Below are 12850 nucleotides of genomic sequence, written 5' to 3'. Positions count from 1 at the left end.
AATGTACTATGGCATTTACAAAGAAAAATAAATTGAGGGCAGCTAAATGGCATTTACATTTGTTTGTAAACAAAGGGGATTATATTCATCCATACCAGACCCTTATTTTAGGTCTGATATAGATTATAAAGGAAACTCCCCTCTCGTCTGGCAAGGCACCCTGTTGCCATGACAAAGTTATCAGAATCTGGAAGCCCCCATAAAATAAAGGGACCACCAGATGACCACCCATCCCTATGTGAATGAGTAAGGGGTACATGGTATGCCTGGTGGCCCATTCACAAAAAAAGTAAAAACGTAAATAAACATACCATCACTGTAAGAAAGTCCTTTATTGAGAAAAAGGTATGTGTAAATAAAGTGTGATTGTACTGTGCATGTGAGATATCGCAGCCAATGTTGAAGTGAGCAATAATTCTAGAACCATATCCCATAGTTAACGTTAAACTGATGAGTAGTAAAGGTTTTTAAAGTGTCACCTATACAGATTTTTAGGGTACCATAGTTTTCTGCAATATCACAGGTGCATGCAAATTTAGGACTTGACATGTTTGGTATCAATTTAATTAATGGCCCATTTTCAAATATAGGGGTTTATTTACTAAAGCTGGAGAGTACAAAATTATTTGCACTTCTGCATACAAACCAATCAGCTTCCAGGTTTTATTGCCAAAGCTTAATTGAAGAAGCTGAAGTTAGAAGCTGATTGGCTGCCATGCACAGCTATACCAGATTCTGAGGGAACCAGTGTTAGTAAATCTACCTTAGTCTGTATATACCATGGTTTGTAGACTGTATAACTTTCACATAGAATAAATAATATACACTTATTTGTTTTTTCACCAAATAAATGTAGCAGATAACATTTAAGCCTAAATTTATGAAGAGAGATTATTTATTTGCAAAGTTTTTTTAGCAGAAACTAAGAAAATGCTTTGTTTTTCAAAACTTTCAGGTTTTTTTTCTTTATATAGTAAAAAAAATCCAGTGGTTATTAAAGATCACCAAAAAAGCTGTATGTTTAAAAAAATTATATAACGTTTGAGTACAATGTTGTATGTCTGAGTAATTGTCATTCAAAGTGTGACAGTGCTGAGTCTCATCTTCTGGTGCATGTTTGTGTGAAGGTGGAGGTGCACTTGGTGAAGTGCATGTTTTTGGATGAAGATAGAGTTAGTACAATATATAAAGTGGACTATTTTCATTTATTATCACACCAGGGTGGAATAATGTTTGGTGGGATTTTTTTTTATTGGAGTGGATCTTTTCTTTCTTCACATTTTTTTATGTAGCACAATGTTTTATTATCTGAGATTTATTGAGCACTGCAAAATTCATATGTATATTTGATATTTATATGCGATTGATACATATATTGGTGTCAGCTGTTTCATTAGTTAGATGAGGTTGCGCAGAGACACATTTACTATTATTCTTTACATACATGGAATAAGTTGGCGCAAGTTAGATGTCCACAGTCAGGTCCATATCCCCATTTGGGGGTGGAGGGTAAAAGATCAAAGGAGAATGGGAAAACAAGGACCACTTGCTACATCTAGTCCACTGGGGGCACCAGAATGGTTAGTACCTCAAGGTAGCCTTCAGGGTAGAACAGAAGCAGGTCTCCAGTGTCACACATGAAAAAGGATAAAGAAGACACTATTGAGTGCAGACCATTAATGCTTTATTACAAACCATAGTGAGAATGAACACTCACATTATAAAGGATAAAAAAGGCACATCTGAAAAAGCCTTGACACGCAGCAGATGCCAACCGCTCCCGGATGAATTTATTGGACTCCAGATGTGCCTTTTTTTAATCCTTCATAATGTGAATGTTCATTCACACTATTGTTTGTAGTAAAGCGTTAACGGTCTGCAATCAGTGGCGTCTTCTTTATCCTTTTTTCACTATTATTTTTAAGAATGGTATTTTAACCAATTCAATAACGTGCAATTTTACACCTTCCTGCCCAGGCCATTTTTCAGGTTTCAGAGCTCTCACACTTTGAATGACAATTGTGCAGTCATACCACATTGTACCCAAACTAAAATTTTATCATTTTCTTCACACAACTAGAGCTTTCTTTTGATGGTATTTAATCATCGCTGGGGTTTTTATTTTTTGCTAAATTAACAAAAAAGCCTGAAAATTTTTTTTAAAAACATGTTTTTCTTTGTTTATGTTATAAAAGTTTGCAAATAAATAATTTGTTCTTCATAAATTTAGGCCGAGGTGTATTCTGCTACATGTCTTTGGTGAAAATAACCCAAATTAGGATGTATTTTTTAGTTTGTAGGAAAGTTATAGAGTTCACAAACTATGGTATAGATCTGAATATTGATCAATCCTGAAGTACTGACAGCCAATCTAATTTCTTGAGGTCCAAGAATGTCAGAACAGTACAGATATCCCCCAAGTGACCACTTTTTGCAAAGTAGACAGTCCGACGTACTTCATAAGAGGCATGGCAAGTTTTTTGAAGTTGTATTTTATTTGTCATAATTTTTCGGAAAATGAAAAAATAAAAAAAATAATTTTCACTATTTTTTTTTACATACTGTCACCAGTGCAGTACAGCGTCATCATATAACTGGCATGGTGGTGAGGTGATCAGGGACACTGACTGGTGACAGTGTGAAAAAAAAAAAAAATTTTAAATTTTTTTTCTATTTTCTTTTTATTTTAAATTTTTTATTAAATTTTTTTTCTTTTTTTTCAAGATTTTATTTTCATATTTCACTATGTCCAAAGTAGTACAGTGTTACCATAGTAACATTGTACTACTTTGGGGAAGTGATCAGTATTTTTTTTTTTTTTTTTTACACAATTTGCTTATAGCAAAGAATTACTTTGCTATAAGCAAGCATTTACCTGAATGACATTGATTCATTCAGGTTTTTTTTTTTTTTGTGCTTAGCCGTGATTTGGCCACAGCTAATCACGACATGTGCATGTGATTAGCTGTGACCATTCACAGCTAGACACTAGTATACAATGGATGGCATGAATGAAGCCATCCATTGTATACAACTGTCATGTGACCTGCTGTGATTGGTCACAGCAGGTCTACTCAGATCTGTCACGAGGTACACGGCCGGTGACAGATCGCGCCACTGCGTGGCTCTGCAAGCGCATGTGAGGGAGGACGCCATATGACGGCCTTCCGGAAAGCTAATACATTTTTATGGACGCCATTTGGCCATAGGCCGGGTGTCAAATGGTTAATATTTAAAAATTCTGCGACATTACATAATATTGCTATTGTCAATCTGTAAAAAACAAAATCAAAATATTTAATTTTTTTACTCCCTTATATTATGTTTGGTGAATTTTTTTTAAGTATAGAACAAGTTATGAAAAGATAAAACATATATCAGTTGCTAAGATTTTTATTGAGCAGGGTCATTTAACCAGCGACAGTAAAATGCAGGACGGTACAATGAGATGAGTGCAGTTTATTTTGGGGACAAGTAAATGAGCAGCTCAGATTATAGGCACAAACATGGTGTCTTCATTTATCACATCAGAAATATCCTTGGGTCTGGCAAGGATCACAAGGATCAGGACAGCAGGGGACAACACAAGGGTTGCATGGATTGCATGGATCTGCCAAGAAAAAAAATCCTTTATTAGTCATATATCACATCCTAACCCCTTTATGATCAGAGGCCACTGAAGCCAAAATGCTAAGAATAAATGTAGCAGTGTTAGTATATGTTGGTTCTCTTGATAATAGCTGAATCATTTTACATTGATTAAGGACCTATTGCTTCACTCTGTATTCATTGTAAGATGACAAATGGACAAATAGTTTAAAAAAGCAGTTTTTAACCAAGTTTTTGAAATGTATTTATTTTTTTTTCCAAACTAATGTTACTAATACTGCGCCTTGAGTGCACAGAAAGAGACACAGAGAGAAACACAGTGCCTTCTGCAGGCTGAGGAGATTTGAAAATTCCAGCGACCACCATGATTGGCTGCCATGGAGATCATATGATGGAAAAACAATATGAATTGATCTTTTAGTCTGAGACCTGTGGTTGTGATAACTCCGCACCTTCAGGGCAGAGAGAGAGAGAGAGAGAGAGAAAAACACACTGCCTTTGTTGACACCCGTGGCTGTGATAACTCAATAACAGAGCTAGCAGCAGTTGAGTGGAGCTTCTTAATCTGCAGATGAAGAGTGTATAAGCAGGCAGGGGCGGACTGACCATTTGCGAACTTGGGCACTGCCCGAGGGCCCGGGGTCAGTAGGGGGCCCCATGAGATGCCCCTGGTACCTTTCATAGGATTTTTTGGGTGTGGTTTGAGTGTGGGCGAGGACACAGGGGCCCCATGATCCCTTATTGCCCGGGGGCCCCATGAGTTGTCAGTCCACCCCTGTAAGCAAGATATATGTGATTAGTAAATGCATATAGTGTACAATGTGCTAGAGTAGAGGCTCACAAAACAATTCATATTAGAGACCTCTTGGCAAGGAGTACCAACCACTTTACTTTTAATCAATTTGCAATCATGTTTCACTCCATGTTGCATTAATGTGCCAGAGCTATGGTGATGTAGAACTCAACTATTTTTGGCCACTGTGTTGCGACAAGTACAATAAAGTTGCAGCATTGCTACATACAGTACATGTGGAGAATGTGAAGGACTTTTCATTTCTGCCATCAGGTGAAATGGCGGGCTGTTCATGTAGGTGTTAGTAGGGTAAAATACTTTTTAAAGCACAAATAAGGCCAAAAAGCTATAATTATCACTTGTGGTGTTCTGTTGGACAAAAAAACAGTGATATAAACAGTAGTACTTAATTCTATGATGATTTTTTTTCCCCATTGTTGAGTAAAATAAGTAGATTTATAAGCACACCTGAAATGTGCACTGTTTGTGATCTGTGAACACCAGAGCTAAAAATCACGCTTCTCCATAAGAGGATTCTTATTTTTAAAGTATATGATATTCATCCATTATTCTAAATACCCAAAACAATATTCTGTTACTCCTCTTTACCTTGTTGGCGAACATAGACAGTGCCTTGGTGACGATGACGAGGTTTACATGCTGAAGAAAGACAATCATATTAAAGAACATCAGCAAGCAACAGGTAAAATCAACCACAGAACATTTTAAGCTATCAGCAAAATATTACACCTGTAGTAATCCTGCCTAATTTATGCTTAACCCGTGATGTACAAATCTACCGCACCTAGAGGTCATATGTTTCTGAGGGGTATTACCACCTCCCTGACATGATGCTGTTTTTTTTTTAAACTTTAGATTTGTATTAAGAATATTTTGCAATGAATACTAAGCTGACTACATTGCCAGTATGTAGCTTACACAAAAGGTTAGTCAATCCTGAATTACCCAAAAGGGTCGAGTATCTGGCTGCTCATCCCTTGCATGTACTCAAAGAACCCCCAGTGGGACTTTTATGCAGCAATAGGAACATATATATATTGAAAAAGACATTTGGTTAAAAAAGATTTGTATCAACTTTATTGCATACACATTTCCATTGTAATGTTAAATGAATGATTTCTAAAAAGATTATTGCTTTGACAGTATTCTTACAAGAAAACTCTTAATACAAAAATATGAAACCACACAGAGAAAAAACCCTGATGCATTTCCAGCATTCCACATTCTAGATCTTCCTCTGGGGGCATGAGAGACAAAGGACTTTCTAGTAAATATATAAACAGTCATAGATGAATATACCAAAAATAAATAAACAGATAACCCAAAAAAATGATTTCACATAACCAAAGTATTTTTTACTTACAAAAGCATATGTCAGAGCAAAAGACAGGATTACTTCCAGGATGAGAGGCTGGACACCATACTCTTTAGAAATCATGTATTTAGTATTACAATGGAAATGTGTATGTAATAAAGTTGATGATAAAAATCTTTTTCAACTAAATGTCTTTTTCAATATATATATGATCCTATTGCTGAATTAAAGTACCATTTCTATGGGTACAGTCAAACATGAATTAAGATAGTTACAAAAACAAGGATCTAGGGTCGCCCAAGTTGAGTAAAGGCCCGTCACCCAAGGGGATCTGACTGTGAGCAGGCCCACTCCCTTGGCTGAAGCCCATAGGAGAACAATCAATAAACCACATTGTTAGAAACTACAGCCTTTAGTCCGTAAATAAGGTCTCTTTAAGATGTGCTCTGCAGTTTGTAGGAGCATAGATAATCAGAATAGGTATTGGTAGAGCAATAAACCTTATCCCCAAATCATTACTATTAAACATATCAGGCACTTTCTGAAGCCCTAGGGTGGCATAGCCAGGGTGACAATTCTTTTGGAAATGTTTGTACCTTCTGCTCCTTGTAGGCTAACATTTTTTTCATATTGACATTGTGTGTTGATTTTAGTGATCACTGAATTTACATGGGCTGATGCCACACGCCAATTCTGAGTGTTAGCCTTGAGGCAGAAAGAATATGGGAAGCTCAGGGGTGGACTGACCATTTGGAAACTCGGGCACTGCCCGAGGGCCTGGGGTCAGTAGGGGGCCCCATGAAATGCCCCTGGTACCTTTTTCATAGGATTTTTTGAGTTTGGGCAAGGACATAGGGGCCCCATGATTCCCTATTGCCTGGAGGCCCCATGAATTGTCAGTCCGCCCCTGGGGAAGCTACCGTTTGAAACGAAGTAGGATAATTTTCTATTCCAAGGCTCAGAAAGGCTAGACCTGGCCTTAGCGGGGGATAAATATCACTTAGTGAGGAGAGGAGGAATATGATTCTGTTTTGTGCAACTAACATTTTTGCATTTTAGGGACAGGAAGGACTCCACAGTAGGAGGAAAAGAATTCTGCTCACCAGGTCATATGCATATTTCATATCAGACCTCTGCAATCTAATTCCTCTTCCAGCTTAATTTTAGATGCTATGATATTCTAAGGTACTGTATGTAACCAAATATATGAAATATTTTCTAAGCAATATTTTTTCCTGGAGATAAAACATTTTGCTTAAAAAAATATAAAGTTCAGCTAAAGCTAAACTACAGTTACTGAAACATTATCTTATAACTGACACAAACACCTATGCATTACAAAAACTATGTAGTAAATAAAGATAATACTTACGGTCTTGGCATGGATCCTTGCAGACTACTACATTTTGGCAAGGGTTGCATGGATCTTTGCAGACTACTACTTTTTGGCAAGGGTTGCAAGGATCTTGGCATTGGATTTTCTGGGCACCACATTTACCTTTGATTCCAGACATGTCTGCTTTGAAGTTTGGTTTCCTTCTTGGAAAATCAGAAGATATTTTGTTGGTTGTTTGAATAGTGTATGATGGCACCTTTCTATATATACTGCAAGTAGAGGTGGCATTAGAACACATTCCTACACCGGCTGGTCATAACACATTTACAAGTAACTTAAACACTATCCACATCTTTATCATTTTACTAATTTGTTTGTTCTTTACTAAGCTCTTTGCTATTTATTTCCCTACACGCCTTCATTTAAACTTTATAATTGTTTTATATACTGATGCATAGTTTTAATTAGGATTATGTGCTAGAGTGCAAATTGAAAATTTGTAGTAGCATTAATATTTTTATTGCAGGACGTGGCCATGTGAGGGCAGTGATATTAAGACGAGTGATTTTACTCAAAGGGTAAACATGGTTGCCTGGGGGTCTTAATTGATCAGAAACTCTATCAAACCATTAGGTGTCCTTTGTTTACACTCATGTCACAGTGTGTGTCACAGTGGGTGCATGGCACAACCAGACAAAGTCTAACCATTATCATTTTCAGAAGGAGGCCAGCAATGCCAACCTTTGTACTTCAACTTCATTGACAGATTTAAACTAGATTCTTTGCTGAGAGTCTGCTGAATACAGACCCAAATACCTTGGGGTTAAATGTATTGAGCTGGGTATACACACATCAAAATTCATCCAGCTTAGCAAGAACCAGCCAAATGTCGATACATGTGTAGCCCTCAGTGTTCAACAGAAGCTGGTTGTTAGACCAGCTTCTGTCAAATGGTCCTTCTGAATAATAAGAACTCAATCATTTGATGCAGCTAATGGCGCAGCAATGATCAGTGTACTTTGACAGGGGGAAGACCCCGCTGTTAAAATTCATAGTTCAGTGGGGGAGATCCCAGAATCCACATTGTGTGGATGTGGCATCTGAGTTTTAAGGGATCACTTTTCTAAACATGGAAATACGCTGGTGTCTGGACTGTGTATCGCTCCTGCTCCATCACAGCTGCTGGTCTCATTGCAGCATCTTGGTTTTGGTTGTGATACATTCTTCTTGTCTGTCTGTCCACCTACAAGGTGGTTGATGTGAACAGTCTCTGGGTGGAGACCAAACCTGATTTAAGCCAGCCAAGCCTGCAGTCTCATGCTTGTGATATTACCTTTGTAACCCATGCTCCAAGCTCTCTATTAGTCTGTCCTGTGCCTGTGCCTCCTAGTTTGGATTCTCTCATTGACAACCTCAGATCAAATATTGACTGCTCTCTGAACTCTGCCTGCCTTTTGGCTGTGGATTTGACCCTGATTATTTTGAACCTTGTCTGCCTTGTATCTGGACTATCATTAAACCACTCTTCCTCTCTGCTAACCGCGAGTAGCTGTTTACTGTGCTCAGATTGTGCCTGGCCTGCCATGGTAGCCAGGCACTATAGTACATTGTTTATCAAAAAAAAACATCACCAGTGCTCAAATCTTCATGCTTTGCAGTGAAAAACGGTGTCTGTCACTTGCTGAGGTGCAGCCCTCTAAAGATCGGGGAATCTTGGTATTGACAAAAGAAAATGCAAAAGGGCACACTCTCCTCATGCATTACCTTGGTGAAAGATATATTTATTAAAAAATTAGCAAGTGTATACTCACAAAAGGATCAAAAAAGGGTTTAGAGGAAGGGAGTTCAACTCCCAAAACGTGTCAGCCATTCCAACAGGTCAGTTGTACCACAGGACCACCGTTGTCTGGGACTCTAACATTTGGCTCCTTGTCTGTTTTTATGATCCTTTTGTGAGTATGTACTTGTTACTTTTTTAATAAATATATCTTTCACCACGGTAATGCACGTGGAGAGTGATCCCTTTTGTGTTTTTTCTTTTGACTATAGTACATTGTGTATAAGACCTGTGGGCAACCGAGTACTGGTAGGAATGCTTGCCTCATGGGAAAGGGGGTTGCTATAGGTGAAGAACACAGAAGCCAGGTAAAGTGTCTGACCACCTGCATTAGGTGTAAGGGTGACAGATGGGAGTTTTTTTTCTAAACCTCCAACAGGTTGAACAAAAAAAAAAAACTCCCAGCTTTAGAAGAGTGATCCCTTATTTGATGGAAAAATGTTTAAGATGTGCTCTGCAAAGGATGGAGGTAAAGCTAAAGGAATTTGACTCTTTGGACACAGCTTGTGAAGGCCAAGAATCCACCCTGTGCCTGTGATATCTGCATGCTATTGAGGCTTGTCTTTGGGATTGGAGCTCCACCCTATGACACTGCCTGGACGTGGAAAAGGTGTCCTGGGTTTTAAAAATGGGTTTCAGGAAGCTTGTAACCTGGTAAAGCTTGTAAAGTTAATCCAAAGGTCCCCTAATGGATTATTGCCAGCTCTGGAGGATTTATTCTATGAATTAGCATTATATGTATAACAAGCAATAGCTGTTGAAACATAAATGCTCAAATTGTTGTTTCATATACATTATATGTATGTTTGGCTATTTTCCTCATGTAAACATCTACAGAGAGTTATATGAATTTATAAATACATTTTGTACTTTGTATAGTGCATGATACTCCCCTAGTTTTGACAGGCATGTGACCTGGTTTGGTTCAGGAAGGGGACAGCTTACTCACTACCTTTCTTTTCCTGGCCACCCAGTCTGCATACATGAATAAGGGCCTGGTTGTAATTCTAAGGGGAACCTAATCACTTCTGAAAAGTATTAAAAATCTTTTTTTATATAGATACATGTGCCCTACGGCAGTGTCTAACTACCCATGCTGCTTTTAACCATATCTTGCCCAATAGTCTTGAAAAGTTCCAGAAAAAATTATCTAGTTTCACCTGCCAGAGACTTCAGTGGAGTTCAAAAATTTCAGATTCAGCAAACCCAGCTCAAACTGATTCTGGCCAGATTCAGTTTGAGCTGGGTTTGCCGAATCTGAATGCCATAGTTTGCACTGAACTCCACTGAAGTCTCTGGCAGGTGAAACTAGATAATTTCTTTCTGGCCTTTTGCAAGTCTATTGGGCAAGATATGGTTAAAAGCAACATGGGTAGCTGGGAACTGTCATAGGGAACATGCACCAGTGTAAAAAAACGTTTTTAATACTTTTCAGAAATGATTAGGTTCCCTTTTAGAATTACAACCAGGCTCTTATCAATGCATGAAGACTTGGTGGCCAGGAAAAGGAAGATAGTGAGTAAGCTGCCACCTTCCTGAACCAAACCAGGTCACACATTGAGGAGTATCATGCACCATACAAAGTACAAAATATATTTATACATTCATAAACATCTCTGTAGATGTTTTACATTATGTAAATAGCCACAAGTACATATAATGTATATGAAACAACAATTTGAGCATTTATGTTTCAACAGCTATTACCTGCTTGTTATGCATATAACGCTAATTCACAGGAATAAATCCTCCTCTATTTTTTTAAATTGTAAATTTTTATTAAGGGCCAATGCCCACATTTTTAAACAGAACACAGTTACAACAATAACATTTTATGTGTAAATGTTTCAATAACAGAAATCTATCATTAGAAGAGAACAACATCAAAGAAAATATGAACACAAGTGAACAGCATGTCAATCTGTACACTTCAAGAACATGAATCAGCATAAACCCGCACATCATTAGACTACATTAGACTGCATTATTTGTTAAAGGCATATTGCTTGAAAAAGTGTCCAGTATATAAGAGGAGGGTGGAGAGGTGGGGAGGAGGGAGGTTTACCAAAGGGAGAGTGATCCAATGGCCCCCAAATAGAGTGGAAATGACCTGAATCACCCACTAGAGCTGTAAAATATTCAATTTCCCTGATTTCAGAGATTACTCTTAAAAGGTGATTTTGCGAGGGGACATCTGCTGATTTCCAAAATCATGATATCACCCTTCTGGCGGCTGTCAGAATATGCACTCCCAACCTTTTAGATTGTTTGGGGATACCCCTGAAGGGTAAGCCTAAGAGATAATGTAACAGGTCAAGGGCAGGACAACATTAAGTACTTGTTCCAATACTGTTTGAACCATGGCCCAATAACCCGCAATAACCCGCAAAACCAAAAAATGTGTGCCAGTGTACCCACTCCTTCCATGCATAGTTACATATAGTTACATATTTAGTCTGGCTGAAAAAAGACAAAAATCCATCCAGTTCAACCATAGAGAAAAAAAAAAGTTATAATCCTATACCCACAGTTTCATCTCCAGCACTCCAACCATAGAGAAAAAAAAAGTTATAATCCTATACCCACAATTACATCTCCAGCACTTATCAGACAGATTTGGGTTAATTGCATGGAGCACTACAGGGGTCTTATACCAATGCATCAACACTTTATATACATTTTCTTTGTATACAACACATGGAAAGGTCATGGCAGCAAAATCCCATATCACCTGCCAACAATTCAAAGAGATTGAACATTGGAGTTCATCCTCCCATCTCCTCATATAATGGTGGGGCTTCTCAACCATAGATTCCTTATTGAGAAGCAGCTTATACAGAGAGGTGATAAGATGCTGTAGAGAGGGACCTTTAATAGCTATCCTCTCGAAGTCTGTAGGGCGGTCTAACGTTAAGGAGTTCAGGGGACGGAACAAGTGACGAAACTGCAGATAGGTGTATCTGGCCGATACAGGTATTGTGGATTTCCATGCCCTAATCTCCTCAAATGATCGTATTCTGTGTGAAACAGGATTCACCAGATGACGGAGTTGGAATATTCCATTAGATGCCCAGGGGTTCATCTGTGGGTAGGACAAACTATCTGGGAGCTCTGGATTATACAATATGTTCAACAGTGGAGAACACATGGACAGCAATTGCTGTGATTTCACACAAGCTGACCAAATCTTGAGGGTAAATTTCATAGGCTTTAATAATGGAGGAAGGGGAGAGAGGCAGTGTGTAATGATGGGGGCGTAGTAATGAAGACGTGTGCATTGGGTGAATATAACTTAATTCGATCTCCGCCCATCTATTTTGAGGTTTCTTTTTTGAGGTTCCTATAAATCTAAGAAATGGCCGCTGCAACGTTTGCAGCTGGGCACGAGGGATTGTGATTGGTAGAGTCTCAAAAAGATCAAGTAGCTTTGGCAAAATTGACATCTTTAAGACATTTACTCTACCTAAAAAGGATATCTTATGAAAGTCCCATTTCCCGAAATAATGGGGGGGTAATTGGCTTCAAATAACTGAGCATAAATTGGAGTAATTTGGATACCAAGCTATTAGCCGTCATGCACCAGTGAAATGGGTAGTTTTGTTGGTGCAGCGAGAGGTCTTGGGATGGGATATTTAAGGGCATAGCTTCCGTCTTTGAAATGTTTATTTTATAGTCAGAAAGATCACTGAAGGTTTGCAAGAGTTTATGCAGAGCAGGCAATGATAAGTGAGGTTTAGTTATAGTTAGGAGAACATCATCTGTAAAAAGTGAGAGTTTGTATTCCTTCCACTTCACAGTCACTCCTGCTATATCAAGATGTGCCCTGACCGCCACTGCTAATGGTTCAAGACATAAAACAAACAGGAGTGGGGACAAAGGGCAACCCTGTCTAGTTCCTTTTAGCATGGGGAAAGTATCACATGTGGTGTAGGGGAGTTT

General features: G+C 38.4%; 1 protein-coding gene across 1 annotated transcript; it reads right to left on the bottom strand.

Moving 5' to 3' along the window:
- Positions 1-3377: 3377 nt before the first annotated feature.
- LOC149462732 (uncharacterized) lies at positions 3378-7372 on the bottom strand. The gene is made up of 3 exons (XM_089676523.1): positions 7111-7372; positions 5012-5062; positions 3378-3610 (listed from the first exon to the last, which is right to left on the bottom strand). Exons 1-3 carry the CDS (start codon positions 7370-7372, stop codon positions 3528-3530), a joined length of 396 nt encoding a protein of 131 aa, XP_089532649.1. The 3' UTR covers positions 3378-3527.
- Between the last annotated feature and the right edge of the window lie 5478 nt (positions 7373-12850).

The sequence above is a fragment of the Staurois parvus genome, unplaced genomic scaffold (genome assembly GCF_062004578.1).
Source record: "Staurois parvus isolate SC_StPar_1 unplaced genomic scaffold, SC_StPar_1.0 ptg000170l, whole genome shotgun sequence".
NCBI lineage: Eukaryota > Metazoa > Chordata > Amphibia > Anura > Ranidae > Staurois > Staurois parvus.
The sequence above is the reverse complement of the archived record's forward strand: the minus strand, read 5'-3'. Positions and strand labels throughout refer to the sequence as shown.